The sequence below is a fragment of the Osmerus eperlanus genome, chromosome 9, assembly GCF_963692335.1.
Source record: "Osmerus eperlanus chromosome 9, fOsmEpe2.1, whole genome shotgun sequence".
NCBI classification, from domain to species: Eukaryota; Metazoa; Chordata; class Actinopteri; order Osmeriformes; family Osmeridae; genus Osmerus; species Osmerus eperlanus.
Genome location: NC_085026.1, coordinates 7,103,301 through 7,124,774, shown reverse-complemented (window position 1 = coordinate 7,124,774; position 21,474 = coordinate 7,103,301). Strand labels below are relative to the sequence as shown.

The 21,474-nt window shown below is 46.8% G+C and overlaps 3 protein-coding genes across 4 annotated transcripts in view; 1 reads left to right on the top strand and 2 right to left on the bottom strand.

Moving 5' to 3' along the window:
• Nucleotides 1-21,474, bottom strand: part of nrxn3a (neurexin 3a) — a 532,817-nt gene that overhangs the window by 171,475 nt on the left and 339,868 nt on the right.
• Nucleotides 798-2,824, bottom strand: LOC134026640 (immunoglobulin lambda-1 light chain-like). The gene is given in 4 exon segments (XM_062469529.1): nucleotides 798-1,296; nucleotides 1,834-1,940; nucleotides 2,132-2,426; nucleotides 2,609-2,824. Coding segments are annotated over 4 exon segments (792 nt in total). The 5' UTR covers nucleotides 2,664-2,824; the 3' UTR covers nucleotides 798-961.
• Nucleotides 4,297-21,474, top strand: part of efcab11 (EF-hand calcium binding domain 11) — a 36,491-nt gene continuing 19,313 nt past the window's right edge. The window contains exons 1-5 of one of the 2 annotated variants that reach the window (XM_062469820.1): nucleotides 4,297-4,486; nucleotides 4,664-4,759; nucleotides 5,162-5,210; nucleotides 7,874-7,975; nucleotides 10,098-10,188. In XM_062469820.1, coding sequence (XP_062325804.1) covers nucleotides 4,415-4,486; nucleotides 4,664-4,759; nucleotides 5,162-5,210; nucleotides 7,874-7,975; nucleotides 10,098-10,188 — 410 coding nt within the window. In that variant the 5' untranslated portion in view covers nucleotides 4,297-4,414. The remainder of the gene's footprint in view (nucleotides 4,487-4,663; nucleotides 4,760-5,161; nucleotides 5,211-7,873; nucleotides 7,976-10,097; nucleotides 10,189-21,474) is intronic. The other variant, XM_062469821.1, reaches the window with a different exon arrangement.

Genomic DNA, 21,474 nt, shown 5'->3' with positions numbered 1-21,474 from the left:
TCCGTTCTGCTTACTTCAAACATTCCTACAAAAGCAAAGTCAGACTTGGGGTTATTGAATTTTTTGTTGCTTGCCATGCAAACATGCAAATGCTGTTGTTTTTTGTTGTTGTAGTTGATGTCGATTTGGGAAGGTTTGGGAAGGAACATGTCACCTATCTTTGGATGATCTCGGGAAGAACTTTCTCTAGACACAATATCATGTTGTGTGCATTGGGGATGTTCAGACAAACATCATAAAAGAAAACATAAATAATACCAAAAAAAAAACGTTGTCTTGGGAGAGTGTCATTATGTCTGTCTGTGTCAGTTTGTAGAAAAGCCATGAACTGTAGATCTTTGACTGTATGTCATCTAATGTATGTATTTTCAATTAGATTTCCTTCTTTATTCCCCAAATGCTTTAATTGTTTAAAATGATTCAAAACAAACAAAAACAGCAATATATATATATATATATATTACAGTGTTGGTTCATTTCGTAATTTAAATCACTGATACTAATAAAAAAGACATTTTTAAAAAGCCTGAGATGTAATAGTTGTATTTTGCCTATTTGCAATTTGTACTGATTTGTATGTGTCCGACTGCTGAATTGGCACTAGTTTGTTCTGCTGAAATGCCACTAATCTTACTACAGCCTCTACTGCAGATAATTTTGTTTGGTGCCATTTAACTCAACTGGGCACACACCTATAGCATTGCTATGAACATATCACATTTATCATCATTCACATTTATCCATCAACAATTGAAAATGATAATCAAGACACTTTGATCGTTTTAAAATTTGATTTATTGAAATAACCCTTGGCAGCAGTAGGCAGAACTTGATCACTTTACTTGCAACACCAATTTGGAAAACTAGAGGCTTCCATTGACTACAACATTCACATTTTCAACTACAGGAAACAAAAAGAACGTAAACATGTGGACCATGAAGTCGCACAAAGGGATCCCTCTCAGACGGCACACTGGTCATTGCTCACACTCTTGCTCAGCGGGCTGCTCAGTGAGGAGTGAGTCAGCTGGCAGGTGAAGGTGTGTCCAGAGCTCCAGCGTGCGGGGGTCAGGGTGAGGACACTGCTAAGCTTGTACGTGTTGTCAGCTTGCCGTTGGGACACACCTGTCTGGACCTCAGTGCCAGTCAGAGTGCCTCCGTCCTCGGACCAGGTCACGGTGGCATCGTCAGGGTAGAAGGCCAGAGCCAGGCACACCAAGGCGGTGCTGTCCCCAGAGGGTGGTGCCTGGGTTGGGGCCATCAGAACCAGAGTGGGGGTGGACGGAGAACGGTTCGCTAAAGAAGACAGGTGGGAAAAACACATCAGTAAAACAATGTGGTAAATAATTCTCGAACAGCTTTAGGAGATCTGATCTGTAGAATTTGTTGAAAGAAGTCAATTTACGTCAAGTCGGACTTTGTGATTTTTTTAAATAAATAAGTCATTGCAATTTACTACAGATAAACAAAGATGTATATGTCTGCAAACCCTCACTGTTACCTTGTCTATTTTGTACCACAAACTGGTGACAGATGAGAGACCATGTTAATATGTTCATTCAATAATCTCATTCATACATGTAATACAGTAATGCAGTTAATACAAGGTTTGAAAACTGAAGGATTATGTAGATACATGAACCAAACAGCAACAACATACATGCAGGAGCTAGGCATAGTTTGAATATAGCTTGTAAGAAAACATTCCATGGAAAAAAGATGGAAAAAAATAAATAATATAAAATCATATAAAACTCTCTTTGTATATAAAAAAGTAGAATTCATATCCAACCGTCTATTATTTGGAATTTTATACTTAAAATGTTTACTTACTTATAAGTAATTCAGTGCCGCCTCCAAAATAGTTTTCGGATGCACGGTGATACACACCAATACAAAAACCTCCCGAGAGAAGAACGTTGCCCATGTAGGCTCTGTGTCTTCATGAGAGTAACTCACGAGTAGCTTAAACCCGATAATAAGCTATCCAACAGTTAAAAAGTAGATCGCAAATGCAGTCCCAATGTTAACCCAGTCCAAAACAGCATAGTATCCAGTTTTGAGGCTGCATGTAAACGTTTATAATCCACTTTGGTGCTATGGTAGGTTTTTATATGAGGTACCAATCCACTTGTAACACTGTGATAAGCCGTGTCCACCACAGTGATACACAGCCTCATCTTCTGCCAGCACTCCATTGATGTGTAGATACTGGGTGGTGCCTCAGGTTCCCGAATATGTGAACCTGCTCGGCAACCCAGATGGTCTTTCATTTTCAGTAACAAGTAAAAATTTGGGGGCATCTCCAGTCTTCTGTTGGTACCAGGTCAATACCCAGTCATTGTCGATTCTACATGGGATTTTCACATTGGCCCCCAGGCTGACGGAGATGGACTTATCTTGGGTGACCACAGCGGCCCTGTAACCTGTGGACATAGATTATAAAATGATTGGGAGAGAAAATCATGTGTCTTAATTGCAACATATCCAAGCAACCTTTAAAAAATATTGCGTTTGGCGAGGACATTTTTTGCATCACAGACCATTTAATAATAAAATACTTCTAGTATCAGAAATGTTAATATGATTATTGGTACAGCAGTCTTACCAGTCAGGGTCAGAAGCAGGGCAGTGAGAGAGACAGTAGACAGGACCATGGTCATCTATTCTGGAGGGAGCAGATTCTGATATCACTGGAAGAGATCAGTCTTCACTGCAGATAAGCTCTCAATCTACCACTCCCTATAAAAGGGCAGTGTTTTGGACTGAAACAGTCACTCAAGCACGAACAGTCTCTCTCTCTTTCTTTTGCTGCCTGTCACACACGCACACACACACCTCAATTTGCATAGTAAAGACAGTTTGACGATGGTTTAAGGTTAGTTTCATGTTTCACTTCTTCAAAAAAAAGTAAATGAAAAAACGCCTGTTCAATGTGTGATACAGGGTATTCAGTTTGAATTAAAATTACAATTAACTGAATGAAAAAATGACTTGAAAATAGTTGGCTCCTCAACACTATCCAAGAACACATTGAGTGAGTCCCAATTAAGTGGCTCCAAACCCTAGGCTTAACACTTAACACAATTGTGTGAACTTCAAAAAGTGCATGTAACATGCACAATCAAAGCTAGCAGTTGACTCCCTGTGTCCCCTCAAATGTGTGTGTGTCTGTGTGTGTGTGTGTACTGTATTTCATTTCCTCTTTCTTCTCTATGCTCTCTATAGAGCAGCTGTTGTCTCAGTATGTCTGTCAAGGGGAGTACCCACAGCACTCCTGTGAGCCCAAAATACCCCACGGCTCTGACACCTGGGCCGGACCGGCACGCACAGAAGTGCTTGCACATGTTAAGGGGGGCGAAACTCATTGGGCCAAAGCTCATTAAAGAAATACAGTAAAGTAAAGGCATATTGAATGGCAGATAGAGAGGCAGTGGAATGACAGGCAGGGCAGGAGAAACGGGCAGGGCAGGCAGATGGGGAAACGAGAAGCATGTGAACAACCGTAAATTAGTGTTAGAACAAACAGGGAACCAGGAGTACTACGATACAAAAATACAAACAGAGTGGTCGCAAAAGAACTACCATGTCGTTTTAAGAACCGATCTGGCGATGAGTGACTGGCCAACCAGGGTTGATATACTGCCAGGCTGATGACCAGATGTGTGGCAGATGTAGTAGACTGAGGGAGTGAGATAGGAGTCTTGCCCACCACACAGACACCTGTGCACAGACAGGCTGGCTACCGCTGGGAGGCAGAAATGGAGGAAGTTACAGCACTAACATAGAGTTTGCTGTTAGGTCACTTTATGTCAAAGATATTGATGTGAATGGATGGACGTACATTATGCATGCATATGTTTGATTGGGTGTATACTGTAGGGATGGGCTGATAGATGAGTCTGTGTACAGCCATTATCTAATCGGCTTGTAGCCTAAATGAGATCATATCAATAATTGTCAATATCTGATACATATGATTACAATCTATTTATCTACAATCTATATGTATCTGATACATATGATTACAATCTATTTATCAGTATAAGAGAACTATCTGTAAGTTTTTACAAGCAATTTTGGTTCTTTTTTAGTTTGTCCAAGTTGTTGAAAAGTGTGTGAGAGGTTTTGAACAAACCAGTGATTCAATTATTTTCAAGTGATCCGAGTCTTCCCGAATGAAACCATTCATCTGCTTTTCAACCAATCAATGCATCTCTCTTTCTCTCTCTCTCTCTGAGAAATGGAATCTGTTGGTACCTGCAGCGCGGATTTTAAAAACGAAGAGGAGGCGGGACTGCATGTCACCACAGCAACGAACGCACACGTTCCAAACCAGGAAGTGCAATCAAAACCAAACGGCGCACGTTAGCATTACCAGCCATTGTGCGTGTCTGATTTTCTTGTGAAAACAATGACTTATTTCTCGAAAACGATTGGCAATCAAACGGTGATCACTGACACTGACAAGAAAAACATAGACACGGTAAATAAGAGGTCACGTTTCTTGGCTGAAACAAGGCTACTGTACTGTACAGTACCCCTCAAGTTTACGGCTAAAAGAATAGTCTAACAATTAGTAAACCAGGACTAGTTTATCAATGTATTCCTGAGACTTGGCTTTGAACATCAATTATTGGTGTTTGTGGCATTTTCTGTAAAGGTCTTCCGGCTTTGTGACCAAGACGGGAAAGGTTACCTGAGCAGAGAGGACATGAAGGTTGCTGTCGTTATGCTGTTTGGATACAAACCATCAAAAGTAAGAAATGTTGACAAGCAACACTGGCGAGACGGGTTGCTGTCTCGTCCTAGCGCGCAGAAAAACAACTCCGAAGGTGTTTAAGAAAGAAAGAAAGTTTACATTTGAACTCCCCTTTCTTCTCCCCTTATACTGTATGTCATTATTTCCCTATTCGTACCGCAAAGGCGGTTTGTTTCTTTGGCGAACCAGAGAGAGTATTAGTACCCTATGCTTAACTTCCCTGTAATGTTGAATTATGCCCACAAGAGGACGCCATTGTCTTTTAGTCTGAAGAGACATGCCACTACTATCTTTACTGTGAAAGAATGTTATTATCTAACAGTAGTTGAGCACTGCAGAAACATTAAGTTGTTTATCCCTTCAACACTGTAGATGATTTGTTGTACATTTTCATTACAGTCAGAAACAACCATTTTAATGGGTCAAGACCAAGCAGCAAATTCACCAGGTAAGGCTAATGATACTGCGTTTAAACACACAGTTCTTACCATATGACTTGGAGTATACTATCATTTGTTTTACCACTCAGCCTTTAAAGTAGCCTACAATGACGACTTGTTTTGACAGAATGAGGAAACATAAGTGTACGTTGAATGTGCCACTGTGAAATGCATAATATTATCATACAGGCCTACATAGCTGACACTTTCAACTCGTGTAGCCTTGATGTGTAGATTTATGATAATATACAAAAAGGCTCCATCTTGATGTACTCCTGCTACACTCAACTCTCTCCTCCGTGCGTGTGTGTGTGTGATGCAGATTGGTGTAATTGTATTTTGTGTTTGTGTGCATGTACTCCCTGGCATGTGTCTGTTCAAGAGCCTGTGCAGAATAAGGAATAGGAAGATATACCCACCGCCCAAGGTATAACGGAAAATGCCATTGACACCCTTTTTAATTTGAGAGAGATGAGCGAGAAAGTGGCACAGTCTACACACACGCACACACACACACACACACACACACACACACACCACGCCTCAGGCCATCCTCAGACAGCTTCAGTGGCTTTTTTTGAGGCTAATTTATGGCGCGCCTGCAGTTTAAACGTCATTATGGTTTCATGCGCTGTTCATCACCGGCCCACTTATAGCCAGCTGAAGCCGAAGACTGAGCCAGTAGCCGGCGTGAACGGCTCACGTCAGTGTGTCTCGGGGAGCTACGTTGGTGGAAGTTCAGGAACGGTTCATTATTCAGGAATTGCTCGTGCACATCTGATGCCTCGACCTTCTGCTGTACTTTTCATGCGCAGCCTTTGTTAAATCATTTTAGATGTTGTTGACAAGTTGCTGCAGTAGCCGTGGTATTGGTTGTAGTAGAAACACTTCTTATTGTAATAGCAGGATGGTAAATACAGTCGTAGTGCTAGATTGTCTGTTGCATTGGTGGTCGTAATATAGGCAGTCGAAGGTAGGGATAGATGGGTAGCAAAATAGAATGGCACAAGATGAATAAAAAAAAGATCTGCTTCTCTTTTCAAATAGATATCCGTGTAATCGTTTGAACCATTTCTAGCAATTAAAAGAAATCCTTCCACACTGAAGGACTGTGTGTGTGTGTGTGTGTGTGTGTGTGTGTGTGTGTGTGTGTGTGTGTGTGTGTGTGTGTGTGTGTGTGTGTGTGTGGGGGACGACGACTAAGATTGTATCAATGCTGAGCACACAGCCTTCCAAAAGGAGCCTTTGACAAGATGGAACAAGGCACCAGAGAAGGGAGACAGTTGGCGAGACGGCGAGCCTTTTCACGATAAGACGTGAAACGGTGGAAGACCCAAATTGGGAAGTCATTGTGAACCTGGTTCCTAGCCTGGAGCTAACCCTCCTTTGTATACTGGCCTCCAGGACTAGAAGGGAGGTAATCGGGTTAGCGTTTGTGTGTGTGTGCGCGTGTGTATATATATGTGTACATTTTCTGCATGTGTCAATATACCTGTGTGTGTGTCTGTGACGAAATATTCCACCATCCATTAAATTTGGCTCGGAGCGAGCGAAGGAGGTAGCGAATTAAACGGGTTTCCCCTCCTGTGCTCCATGTGATTACGGTGCATCGGTGGCGGTGGTCTTTGGGGTAGAGCGGGGTGAGGGGGGATTAGCTAGAAAGCTGTCCCTGCCTCTCCCATGCGGGCGGATGACGCTCGCGAATAAAACCCGTCTCCTGACAAAACGGATGACACTAAGACCACTGGTCTTCTTGTTTCTTGAGAAGCGTGATGCACGACCTCAGGCTCGAATACAGGCCGTGGGTTTGACGTGTCGTGGAGTGTCACGGTCCTGACGGAGAATGGTTAAATGGAGAGGCAGAACGTGTGTATCCAGGTGTGTGTGTGGGCGTGTGACGGAGAGTCTCCATTGGGAGGGCAGGATGAGTCGGCAGCAGAGACCACCCCGATGACACCTTTCTTCCATGTGACGGATACATTTCAGTGTCCCACTCTGCCTCTCTGTTCTCTCTCTCTCTCTCTCTCTCTCTCTCTCTCTCTCTCTCTCTCTCTCTCTCTCTCTCTCTCTCTCTCTCTCTCTCTCTCTCTCTCTCTCTCTCTCTCTCTCTCTCTCTCTCTCTCTCTCTCTCTCTCTCTCCTCTTTTAAGTGAAGAGAAACTGAGATGTGAAATGTGTCTTTTTACAAAGCCCCACAGCATGCTGCCCTGGCTGGCTTTCATTCACTGCCAGAGACACTCTGCCTGGTTTGCGGGGAGTGTGTGTGTGTGTGAGAGAGAGAGAGAGGGGGAGAGAGGGGGAGAGAGGGGATGCCAAGCTAGATGGTCTGTCTGGATTGGTGGAGCAGACATTTGGCATGTCAGCCGTGCACGTGTGTGTGTCTCAAAACACGAGGACACGATTTTTTGGGGGGCCGTCTTTGATATTTGAGTGAGTCAATTTGATTGTGACTAAAGAGATATAAGGATGACTCATCACTAGACCCCGCTCACCCATTCACTCACTAGATCACTCTTCCACTTATTCGATTGCTCAAACCATATTTCTCACTTACGCACCCACTCTCTCTCTCTCTCTCTCTCTCTCTCTCTCTCTCTCTCTCTCTCTCTCTCTCTCTCTCTCTCTCTCTCTCTCTCTCTCTCTCTCTCTCTCTCTCTCTCTCTCTCTCCAAGGCGTCTCTGTGGAGCGGTTCGTACCCCTCATGGGGAGGAAGTTGTCAGGGGAGGATCCTTACGACAAGACGAGGCAGATCTTCAACGCCTTTGATGTTCACTGTATGTTCACTCCCAAGCCTCCTCCTCTCCCCCTCTCTCTCTCTTCCTCCCTCCCAACCATCTCTCTCTGTATCTCTTTCTGCCCTCCATCTCTCTCCCTTCGCCTCTCTCTCTCTCTCTCTCTCTCTCTGTATCGTTCACCCTCGCGTTCCTTTCTGCTTTCTCATGTCCTCCGACCCGCATCATTCCTCGGTGACGTTCCCACCGTTCGTTAGACATCACCATCAACAGCGCTTTCGCTGCCACTTTTCCTGCCAACAAGTCTACCCAAAGCCACGGCCGAGCGGACGGGAGCCTCACAGCTGGTGGGAACAAGAGCGCAGTGTCCCCTCTTGACCAGAGAGGGGCGCCAAGCCGTAGCTCCTGGGGTTGAAGCAGGGCCTCTCTCCTCTCCTTGTCCTCGGAGGGCTCGCCGGTGTCAGCCTCGATGCTTTTCTGCAGTGCACAATCCCCAGCCGCCGAGGACGGGTGGTGTGTTCCTGCGTGTACCTGTGGCGCCGGCACCGTTTGCCCCAAGCTCTGAAAAGGTTGTGTGTGTGCGTACGGAACCGTACGTGTTTTTTTTTTTTCTTTTTTCGTCTTTGCACTATGTCCCCTCCTTTTTGTGTCGAGGCTTAGAGTTCTCTGCTGATGACGTGAAGGTTTGACTTACTGCGACTCCTGACTGACTTCTGCACACACACACACTCACTGATATTCAGGGAGGGGGGGTGGGGAGTGAAACCTTAAAGGGAGACCCCCCGAGAGGCGGTGGAATAGAAGCTAGGTGGTTTTATTTTAGTTTTACAGCAGCTGTTTCCGGCCTGGTCTACCGGGAGGTGGGAGTATAATTATCCAATTAATTTGGTTCCCCCAATTTATAGTCAGGGGAGTGTGTACAGTACAGCGTGTTCATGTGGCAGTGTGTTCCTGTGTGTGAGACACTGTCTGTCTGCGGGTATGCAATGCAAGTTTTGTGTGTGGGTGCGTGTGTGGGTGTGTGACTGCCATGATTAAATCTGTTGTCAAAGGCCCAGGGACCTCTCTTCATTAACCCCCACTCAGCCTCCATTACAGACGAGGACCTTTTGTGTCGGAGACGGCCGGCTCGTTTAAGACCCGTTCTTATCGGAACCGAGCCATGAAGAGGGACGTAGCTCCGCCATGCACATTCTCCCCAACTTTCCTCCGTCTTTCGCTCCGTCTCTTTCGCTCCGTCTCTTTCTCTCCGTCTATCGCTCTCCTTCTCCCCCTTTCTCCCTCTCTCTCCTCCTCTATGACTCTCACTGACATGTACCCACCGTCGGGCGGTGTGAGCCTCGAGTGGCTGTGTGTCCGGCACGTGTGCGCGGTGATATCTTTGTTTGTGCGCGCGTGCGTGTGTCTGGTATTATCGAGCTGGGATTGAGTAGCACTGCTCTCAATTAGCGGTGAGATTGTCCGCCAGGCCTCATTCGCTCTCCATCTTTTCAGGCACTTTTTGGGCTCGCACACTCGGGCAGATTGCTCCATTGTGTGAGTGCTGAATTCGGATTTACACACCCAGACCATCATTCGGTCAGTTTAATTCTGCTCCATTTATGTGTGTGTGCGTGTCAAAGAGAAAGATTGCGCAAATTCGTTTTTTTTGTGCCTGTGTGAGCGAGGGAGGTTTGCGGTGTTGTGTTTATGCTTCGTGTGTGCTTGCAAACGAGTGTGTGGGTGCATGCATTTCCTGGCACACAAAGATTGGAGCCCTCTTAATGCCTATCAATAGTTAATCCGCATCAATAGTTGATGATATCTTTCAGACAGGCGCACCAGAATAATGCCAGTCTGGAATAATACATGTGTACATTACCATATCCTGAAAGACAGGGCGACTAGACGGCACCGTCAGAGTCATCGTCACCCACACATAAACACACACACACACACACAAACACACACACACACACACACAAACACACACACAGAAACACACACACACAAACTCATACCACCTCCACCTAATCAAAGGGTTCACACAACTCTCCATCCCCCACTGTGTCCTACTCAAACGCACACAGACACACACGCACGCACGCACACACACACACACACACACAAGTGCTGATAGACACAAATCAAGTCCTGACTCCGGCATGTTTTTGTCTGTCACCAGGTCGAGGCTTCCTGAAGCTTGAGGACTTCCAGACGGCTTTCAAACAAGTGGCCCCTGCCCTCCCTGAGAGAACTGCTCTGGAGGCTTTCAGGTGGGAACGCCGAGGGGGAACATGTAAGGGGAACGTGTGAGTGGAACATGTCAGGGGAACGTGTCAGGGGAACGTGTCAGGGGAACGTGTGAGGGGAACGTGTGAGGGGAACGTGTCAGGGGAACGTGTCAGGGGAACGTGTGAGGGGAACGTGTGAGGGGAACGTGTCAGGGGAACGTGTGAGGGGAACGTGTGAGGGGAACGTGTGAGGGGAACGTGTGAGGGGAACGTGTGAGGGGAACGTGTGAGGGGAACGTGTGAGGGGAACGTGTGAGGGGAACGTGTGAGGAGAATGTGTGAGGGGAACGTCTGTGGAGAGCATCTAAAGGAAAGTCTGAGGGCAAATGTCTCAAGATAAATGCCGACCCTGGAGCGCCTGCATCCACGTGGCTTCAGAGAGGGGGATAACCAGCCATGAGATTCACATGGGCAACTCCACAACACAGGCCTGCATAAAACACCCTAGCGCTCTGAGATCTATATGATTTATTTGGCTGTTGTCGGCCAGAACTACCTTTCGTAGTTTTGCATCTGTTTGACACTCGTCACCTGACCCGAGGTGGGATGAAAAGCGTGTTTGTGGTAGACGGCAGACCGGAGGCCAGCCCTGACCTCTTCCTCTGACGGCAGGAAGGCAGGTATATGGCATGCAGGCACAGGTCACAGGTCCCAGCTTTGGCTGTTGCGTCAGGAACGTTTGAACCCGCGACTCGTTCCGAATTGGTGGCCTCTCTCCGCCATCTACTGTATCTTTCTAACAGCTGGAGAGCTGTAGGTCCCACTGATGCTTTCCCTCTCAGTCACCTCTGATGCTGGGAATGTGGGGAGCCAGCCGGGAGGAGGGGCACACGGAGGGGCGAGCGAGGGAGGGAGGGAGAAGCCAAGCAGAGGAGGGAGGGGAAAATGCGCTCGGCGAAAAGTGGGAAAACAAACCCCGCAAAAAATCCATTTGAGATCTGAGAAGATAGTGTGTGTGTGTTTGTGTGTGTGTGAAGTTTATCGGCTTGCCCAGGGCAGTGTTTAGTCCAGATTATCACTCCAAAGTGATAAATAATAACACTTGCCCAGAGGGAGAGGGAGAGGGAGGGAGAGAAAGAGGTATCTAGGGGTGATCGAGAGAGAAAATGCCAGAGTTCCTACTGTACACTCCTCCTAAAAGAGCCTCCAGGATAGCGGTTTCCGTGTGTGCGCTCCTGTGCACTTTTGCGGATATGATTATTTTGTCATGTTTACTGCTTATGTGTGTATTTGATAGCCTATGATATTAAGGAATTGTGTGAAGAAGAAAGGGTTTTGGCCACATATCTGTCTGGGCACAAGCAAGGAAAAGTTGTTTCTTCAAGGGCTTTTTATCTTGAACATGAGATAGGACAAACATACAGGATAGTTTTGTCTTGGCAAAATCGTGTTAGTGCAACGTAAAGGCACATCTTTTCCAAATAATTCAACTAATCCACTCAAAGAAAAAAACAATTTCTGTCCATTTTGGTGTGTGCGAATGTGCATTTCTTCCGTCTTTTCATGAGAAAGGGCTAATCTCTATACTTGTTCTTTGTCGTGAACATTGCCAAGCAATGGAGGTCTGCTTAGGCTTTTACACCATAACTCACTCACACTTTCTCACTTTGTATTTTTTTTCATTTTGAAAGCACTGCACACATTACGACGTACTTCCACCCTTCTCTCATTCGATTCCTCACAGACACACACCACACGCACGCTCAACGACACACACACACATTAAGGATGCCCGTCCGCCACCTCTTTTACACGCTCCAGATTTACGGCCGTGCGACGACACGGCCGCGCTCTCGCAGCCTTCCGCTAACTCGGTAACTGGCGAGCGCCCCCCGGCTCCTGTCGCCATGGCAACGAGGCCACGCAGCCGCTGCGGGCGACTGCCATCGCACGTTGGAGGGGTTCTCCTGCAGTTTTTTATATCCCCGTCTCTCTCTCTCCTCCATTCCTCCGTCCAGCTTTTTGTCTCTTTCCCTCTCCTTCCTTTGGCCCCTCTCCTTCGCTCTGCCTCTCTCCGTCTTACTTTCTTTCCTTCCTCTGGGTCCACTCTCCCCTTCTCCCGTGTTTTTGTCGAGCCCTCCGTGTATTCCACCTCTCGCCCGCCACCTCCCCCTCCGCCTTCCTCCCCCTTCCTTGCTTTCTTCACTGTTTCCAGAGCAACTATCAGTCATCGCTGCTCTGTTAAACACCTGACACCGTGCCCGCTTTCTCTGAGAGAGGAGGGCCAAAGTACCGGCAGAGGATCTTTTCGCATTCTCGCATTTTGTGCCATCTTTCCCTTCCTTTCCCCTGTACACCCCGTTTCTCCTTCTCTCTCTTTCTTTGTATTTTTCCTTCTGTTTCCCTATCTCCTCTTTCCCCCTCTCTCTTTTGATGCCAATCTCTTTCTCTCACTTTCTGTCTTTCTCTCTTTTTTCCCCTTTCTCTCATTGTTGTTTCCCCTCGCCTTCTTTCTCTCTCTCCACCATGTTCTCTCTCTCTCTCTCTCTCTCTCTCTCTCTCTCTCTCTCTCTCTCTCTCTCTCTCTCTCCTTCCTTCTGCTCTCTTCTTGCCTCACCTTGTTTCAGGCTTTGTGTGTCCCCATCTGCAGTCTCCGTGCCTCAGTTCAGCCTTATGGTAGCCCGTCATCCACGGTCCACCCAAAGGCAATGAGCCAGACAAAGAGAGAATGAGTGCGGGAGGGGTGCACAGGTTGGGGGGGATGGTGAGAGGGACGAGGAGCAAGACATTCTTGCTTAACCCCCCCCCCACACACACACACACACACACACACACACACACACACACACACACACTCTCCCCGACACTGTTTTACAGCTCTGTCCTTGTCAACCTTGGCCCGATTCCATATCAAACCCCTGCCCTCTTCTCATTACCCCTAGCCTAGGGCAAGGAGATGACTAAAGAGGGCATAGCAGACATGGCGGTGATTATTTAGGGATTCACTAATAACACTAGCATTCATTTCATTTCGTTTTTTTATTTTTTATGGGCCTAAACATTTGTTCTGTTCACACTTTTCATCCTAGGTATGGATACAAGAGAGAGACACTAGAAAGGTGAAAGCATATCCACCAAACATCCACTCACTAGAACTGAGGAGAGGAACATGACTTGAAAAAAAACTGTTTTTGGGGGGAGGGAATTCATGGCAGGTCCGTCCAACTCCTCAAGGGCTCTTCATCTCTCAAGCCTCCCCCCTTTCTAATTAGTGTCATACTTAGGCATTAGAAGCCAGGTACATATGGGTCCCTAGCCAGCCAGTGACATTAAGCACTCAATTAAGAGCAACGGAGAGGCGAAGGATTTGCAGACACTTTTGGCCCCTGAGGGGACCACCGTAGCCAACTGCTAGCTAACCTGTCTTCAAGGGAAGTTCTCCTTTCAAGGAGTACAGTATCCCACACTTCTGGTGATATTAGGTAAGATATGACAGCCTCAGTTGTGGGGTTTATAGCCTTTCTTTTCACTATCATGTCAATTCCATCATCTGAAACCGGAAACCTAAATGAATTGCGTGGAAAGCAGATAATGGTGAGCGCTTTCATGTTTGTCAACGGCAGGCGCGTAAACAGATTTGTTATATCTGCAGAGCACAGCTCTTGAGCGTTTATGTTGTTAGTAGTTGTTTGCCGTGTGTGTGTGTCTGTGTGTGTGTGTGTGTATTTGTGTGTATGAACACACTCTGTGTGGAGTGTGTGCGCGCAAGCATATCTCTTTGATGGCCTCCTAATCGTTCGAAATGGAGTTTGAGGAATTAATCAAGCGTTCTTTAATTAAACTTCTTGGCGTCTCGTACCCCATTTAACCACACAGAGGAGGGACATGCGGAAACATGCATGCAAATGTGTTCCCACCAACTCTCTCCCCTCTAAGCTATCATAGGTTACTCGGAGTACCATCTCAAACTTGATGCCCCCCCTCCCCTCCCCGCCCTTCCTTCTTTTCCCTTCTTTTCTCCAACATCCCTTTTCCATTTTGTATCTCTTTCACATTTTCTAACCCCCTTCCCCTCTCAAGTGTGTACGTTCTCTGTACGGTTTCAATTGAGTAACAGACAATGGAAGGCCCTCCACGAGACTGTCAGGGAGCGTGATAGGGGAGGTGGGGGGGAGAGGTAGGGTGATAGGGGAGGTGGGGGGGAGAGGTAGGGTGATAGGGGAGGTGGGGGGGAGAGGTAGGGTGATAGGGGAGGTGGGGGGGAGAGGTAGGTGTAAGACTTCCACAAGGGGGGGGGGGGGGGGGAATGAAAGGAGACCTCATCCCCAAACTCTCTCTTAGTAACAGAATTTGCGCCAACTTCAGAATGACGAATGATATAAGATTTCCGACTGTAGGATTAAGAATTTAATATTGGGAACCACCAAGTTGGTCGAATGACCGGACCCACAGAAGCATCGTCCAGAGGCGCATGACCAGGTGTTCCAACATACGGTACCTGAAGTTGTCAAATGAACTAGGAACGGAACATATTAGAGGAGTTAGTATGAGTATGGAACAGAGACAAGAAAAAAGCAAACGAGAGGGAGGAGAAAGAAGGTGATCGCTGATCAGCAGCAGATAAGGCTTCTCTCTCCTCGGTGGGAGTGCACCTACGCTACAGTTACAGTTTGCCCTTTCCTTTTGCCCCCGTATCAGTGGGTAATTACAGTGCCTTTGTGGGAGACTGAATGGCGCTCCCTGGATGACACACACACGCACACACACACACACACACACACACACACACACACACACACACAGACAAGTGTGAGCTGAGGATGGCAGGAGCTCATCCCTTAGAGGAGATTTTGCCATTCTTTCATTCCTCCCACAAACGGATTGTCTTCATTTCGAATCTGTTTTACCTCAATCCTCATCTCTACCACAGTCAGTCGTAGAGGACATCTTTGTTTGTTTAATCACAATTTGAATTTGCGTATTTACTCAACCCCCCCACCCCCCCCCCCCCCCACCTCCTTTCAAATGATCATTCAGTTTTGCAGATATGTGCTCGATCTCTCTCTCTCTCTCTCTCTCTCTCTCTCTCTCTCTCATCCTTTCAGATTTATCTCCATTCCATCGCTCCGTTATTTTTGGATAAACGCAATTTTTTGGCCGTTACCTGCTGGCTGGAGAGCCAGCAGCCAAATGATTCGCTGCGTTAAAATGGATATTTAAATCTATTTCCAGCAAATCTAGTTTGCCCGGTAGCTACATTTATCTGGACAGCTAGATCGTTTTTTTTCTTTTTTCTTCATCCACCTGGATGAGTCAAACCGTGGGCCATGTACTTCCTGCCCTCAATCTGTGTGCGCGTCACGACGACTCCTCTGTTATCCTCGGCCCCTTAATTGATTGGTTGATATCAGTGGTTGGTCTGACGCTGCGGTTAATTGATTGGTGCGACTCCGCTGATGGCCCTGAGGTCTAATCTTGATTAGAGAGGAGGGGAAGCGTATTTCCGAAGCTGAAATGAAGCGGTTTAGACGGCGGCCCTAAATTGTACGCTTGATCACTTTGTTGCTCTTGCTTCGTTGCAATTGGTAAGCATTTTTTGGGGGGAATATATCATTTGTCTTCATTATATATCCACATGCTCACTCACTCTCTCACACACACACACACACATACACACACACACAGACACACAGTTTTATAAGGGATGATAGGTGAACCGAAATGAGGTTAAACCTCTGGGAGTTGCCCAGTCTACTGTAAGGAGAACCCATTATGATTGCGCCAGCCATCACTGACATCCTTCTACCTAGCATGAATTATAATGAGGTATGTGTGTAGCGTGTGGTGTGTGTATGTGTGTAGCGTGTGTATGTGTGTAGCTTGTGGTGTGTGTGTGTATGTGTGCGTTTTGTGTGTGTGTGTGTGTGTGGTAGGCAGCCTATATCCATGTGTTTTTGTGAGTTGACATGCCTCTGCATTTGCACTATTTACAGTATACCGTTTCATGCACCGTGTCCTGCAGCTCGTGTGGGTTTAATGGGTGTGAGACACGATAACAAGGTTCTGATCATGCTGTTTACCTGCCTCGTGGTTTTAAGTTCTCTTTCTCACTTTGTCTCTCTGTCTCTCTGTCCCCCCCTCCAGTCTCTCTCCACCGAGGAGAAAGGAAAAGCATTACAAACCAGCATGAAGCTTCCGTATTCTCCCATCTGATGAGTAGATCGGAGAGCCTGATAGGAATTAGCTACACATATCCCGTAGGTCCTTAAAAGGTAACAAAAGTGAAAGGGGGGGGGAGCCAAGTGTTCCGCTCTTTATCGATCTCCGTTGCCATTAGCCGCAGTGATTGGCTCAGGTTGCCGCATGAAGCGATTGGACACGAGTGGCGTCTACGTTTTGTCCCCTCATTCAATCTGTCACCCTCGCTGTCCCTCTCTCTGTCCTCCATTCCCTTACCCTCTCTCTCTCTCTCTCTCTTCTCTAATCTTACCTGTGGGGAAAGATGCTTATCAAAGGGAATGATTGGAGGTACCCCGAAGGAAGAAGGGATTAAAATAAACAAATAAATTATTTAAGGAAGGAGGGTATCACATCTGGTCTGTCCTCCATGAGAGAGAGAAAGAGAGAGGGAGAGAGAGGGAGAGAGAGGGAGAGAGAGGGAGGGAGAGGGAGGGAGAGGGGGAGAGAGAGGGAGGGAGAGAGAGGGAGAGAGAGGGAGAGAGAGGGAGGGAGAGGGAGGGAGAGGGGGAGAGAGAGGGAGGGAGAGAGAGGGAGAGAGAGGGAGAGAGAGAGAAAGAGAGAGAAAGAGAGAGAAAGAGAGAGGGAGAGAGAGGGAGAGGGAGGGAGGGAGAGGGAGAGAGGGAGAGAGCAAACGTTTCCAAAAAAGGAAAGTACCTGTGTGCTTTGTTTGTCACTGACTGTGCTTAAGCGTGGACCGTGTGGCCCAACAGTGACTTCCGTTGTGTGTGTGTGTGTAAGAGAGAATGAGTATCTTTTGATGCTGAACAGAAGAGATGGCAGGTATGTGACCTGCGCCGGGCAGTCGATGCGTGCGTCTCTTCACTTCTTGTCTGGCCTTGGCATGCCTCACACACACAAACACACTGTCTCTATCAGAAACTCCATGACAAACAGTTCTTCGAGTTCCTCGATAAACACATACCCATGTCTACTTAGGGTTGCTTGGCAAGAATAAGTCCAGCAAGCTTAACAGAGAAAGATACCGTGGTTTCCAGAAAGGGAATTGTACAGTTCCTCCTGCTTACTCACACATGGGCATGTGTGCATACCGCACACATGTTGTGCACAGGCAAGCGCACATGGCAGTCACACATGTAAAGGAAGCTCCTCCGTTTGATGTTTCATTCTTAAGGCTCCGTATGAAGAGCACTCTCTCCAATGCCACAGTTGACATTTGCCGTTACACTTCTTTGAACAAGAAGTACTTGAGCCTTTCATAATGTCCCTCTTGCTGTGTGTGTGTGTCTGTGGGTATGTATGAACGTGTGTGCGTGTGCACTTGCTTATGTTAATGTGTGTGTGTGTGTGTGTTTGTAATGTGCAAAGCTTCTAAGAGGGCGGCCAAGGGCTTGGAGGGCTGTCCAGGCCACTTGAGTCACACTTCTTCAGAATTGAAGGACTTAAGCAGGAGAAGAAGAAAAAAAAGAATCAAAGTACTCGCTCCCCTCTGCCCTGTGGGGTCTACGATGAAGAATCTATCAACGCAACCAACTGAAAATCAGGGGTTGTACAGCTTTATAGGTTATGTTTTTTTTCCTCACTTTATCTCTCCACTCGCTCTCTCGTCCACCACCCCCACCCCCACACGCTCTCTCACTCTTGCAGTTTTACCTCCCATTTCTCTTTCAATTCAATATTTCTCCCCCTCGTGCAAAAAAAATGTCCTCCTCCTCTAATGTCCTCCTCTCTCATTGTGGCCCTTCCTTTCTCTTTCCTCTTTATTTCCCGCTCTTTCATCCCCCCTCATTTTCTCGCTCTCTCCCTCCGTAAGCCTCGCTCCCAGAGGAGAGGTGGCCGTGTCTTTGATCTCGCCGGGAGGTCTATGCTGATTGGCTAATTCTGCTTGGTCAGTGTCACGCGGCCTCGGCACCGTGTGAGACGCTCGTCCTGCGAAGGTCAGTTGCCTCCTGCTCCTCCTCAGGGAGGAGAGGGCGGAGGGATGAGGAAGAGGTGTGGAGGCGCCGGGCTAAAACAGGCTTTGGCCTGCGCCCGTTGCCTGCAGTGGTGTCTCAAATGAAAAGCGCGTTCCTGGTTGATGGTAGCTAGCTACTGCAGCACCTCCTAAACTTTCATGTCGCATAGTCAACATTGTCTCGATATGGTTCGCTACTGCTTTATTCCGATGGGGGTTTCATGAAAGGAATTTCTACAAGCTATATGCTAAACTAAACTTAGGGGAAGACTACTGGCGCCACTTATCCACAACAAGCCTAGCTACCAGCAGCCTATCTAACAAAGTAAGGCTAAACCGGTACCAAACTGGATCTCAAAATACTATGCTAAAATGTTTTGTTAGCTTGTGGTGCACAAATGTACTGTTTATCCACTACACCTACTATTATAATATAATGTATTCTTTGTATTCCTAAGATTCATTTTAAGGGAACCAGTCCTTTCCACTTATTCACCATCCAAGGCAGTAGATTCACAGAATCTCCTCATTTCTCCTCAACTGCTGTTTGAGGACCATCATCTTTGGCGAGTGTTGAGATATCAAGCAATTAGATGGTGTGTTGAATTTTGCGGCATTCAAAATAGACTCAGAAGCATGGCAGACACACATCATTTCCGTCAGAGTCGGTTGTGACTGTTGGCGGCCGCGAGAGAAGGGAGGTCTTATGAAAGGGTTCTTCACAAAATACTTATTTTCAAAAAAATAAAATCCAACGTTTCTTTCTGGGAATGTCATAACGTTTAAAGACAGAAACTTGACAGATTACAGGGAAGAACGTTCAATTCTACTACATCTACAACTGCTACAGCTCCGATGTCGGTGTTGTGACAAGCTGTTGTAGCTTGGCGTATTCCGGGAGATTTTGGCCAGTGTAAGTGCGTTTGCACATACCATGCACATCCCACCCACGCACACACACACAGACACCTCAGTTAACTAGGCAGAGGATGGCGGGGGGGGGGGGGTTGGGGTCTGCATGTGTGTGTGTGTGTGAAAGTGGTTGCCATAGTGGCCCTTAGAACCAGAGCCTCCAGTAGTCTGCCTGCCACATCCTCTTGTCTTGCACCCTGAGTCTTCCACCCAAGAGGTCACAACAGAAGTACTTCAATCAACCCTCCTCACTACCCCCCCCCCTCCCCCTCACTGAATCTCTGCCTCATACGGTCAAACCGCTCTCTCCTTTGCTCTTCGCGCTCCTCCTCTGACTCTCCACCTCTTTATCCTGCCGTGCTCGGCTCTCTCCCTCCTCTTCAGCTCCCCCCCCCCCCCTTATCATCGCACTGGTCTTCCCCTCCTCTCCCCCCGGACTCCTCCACCACCTCTCTACTCCATCCCTGGTTTCCACGCAAAATGTTTCTTCTCTACATACATGTTCTCCCCTCCCTTAAAACACCTCTGTCCTTCTTTTTCATCCCAACCCCCCCCCACTCACTCCTCACCTCTCCATAGTCACGTTGGTTCGGTGTAAGACCCTGAACTGGCTCTAAAGGAGCTCAGCTTTTGGGCTATGCAGAGTACAGCTTCATATCTAGATTTGTTTTCACCTTGAAATATTGCTCACGTGTCAGACATGAGATGCCTCCACACATTATGGCCTCACCTTCGTGACACAGATTCCTTCGACACAATAGAACGGGGTGTGTTCCTCGATACAGACCGATATTGGCGGGCTTCAGAGTTGAGCTTAAGTGACTCTTGATGGGATAGCCTTTTCACAGCTTGAGGGGTTATGCGAAAGCTGATTTACATGTGTAAATAATGTATATGCTGTGAACCCGTCTCAGTAGTGAGAGCAAGGGGGGGGGGTAGACAGTAAAGGGAAACATTTGTGTTGTTAAATGGTTTTCGAGGACTTCTCTACACTGGGTATGCGTGTGTGTACGTGACATAGGCTACTATAACAAATCTGTAAGCCTGACTTGATTGGCAGCGAAGAGAAACTCATGGTCAAATAAACCCCAGTTATTCATTTTGGGGTTTCACATCATTACAATTGCCCTCAATTCAGGAGTAGAATGAAAAAAGAAATCGGAACTACCTCATACAAATGCAATTTTGACTTTTTCGGGGGTTTTTGTCTCAGAAGCCAATAGGCTAAGTAGTCACCGCAGAGCCATGGGATTCTCAAAGGAGGAGGAAAAGATAACTCATGTGGACAACGACAATATGCTTATTATTACTATTCTGGAGAAGTCTTGCCCCAGTTTAAAACAGGATTTGGTGGCAGGGAGCTTTAGTGTGTGCCGGCTGGCTAGCTGTATGAGCTGTTGTCTTGGAAACAAGAGTTGGGAGCGAGCTGTTGAGTTGCTCTTGCCATGGAATACGTGTGTGTGTGTGTGTGTGTGTGTGTGTGTGTGTGTGTTTGACTGAAATAGATACACCAATGATATAGGTGCGTAAAACACTTGACACACACGTCCACTCGTACATAGGTGTCCGCTTGTTGTGAACAATATGCATACACACACATATTTGTCCCCTGTTCTCCTGGTCAGAGGGAAGAAACACATTCAATTGTGCGATTAATCCACCGAGCAGAACCATGGTAACAGTGAGCTGCCTGGCTGTGATAATAAAGACCGCTCTCCCAGAGGAGTGGGCAAACTGTGTGTGTGTGTGTGTGTGTAGGGAGAGGTGGAAGAAAACTAAACTTGTTTGTAGAGAGAGAGGCAGAGAGGGACACTGAAATGGATCCGTCACATGGAAGAGAGAGAGAGCTGATTGTCCCCTTACTTTTTTCTTTGTGTGTATGCTCCGCTCTGAGAGGTTGAAGGAGAGAGTCAAACACGAGGGGTGGAGGGAGGATTAGAAAGTTGGTTAGACCGATGAAGACAAAGAGACACATAGATTTCCTATGTGCTTATGTTAATGACAATTAGTAGCTCTAGGTGCCTTGTCTGTTCATAACTTCTTTCATTATTCATTTAAGAGTTCCAACTGTAACCTACTGTGTCCTGATTACAGTCACAGTTATATGATGTCGTATCCGCCTGCCTATAATAATGAACACCTTTTGGCTGAACATTTTTACATTTTCAATGTAAAACGTGATCACACATGTGAGCTGACTTTCACAGAAAGACAAAAACTATCATATAAGAGCCGGAAGAGCTTTTACAGATTCATAGAAAATA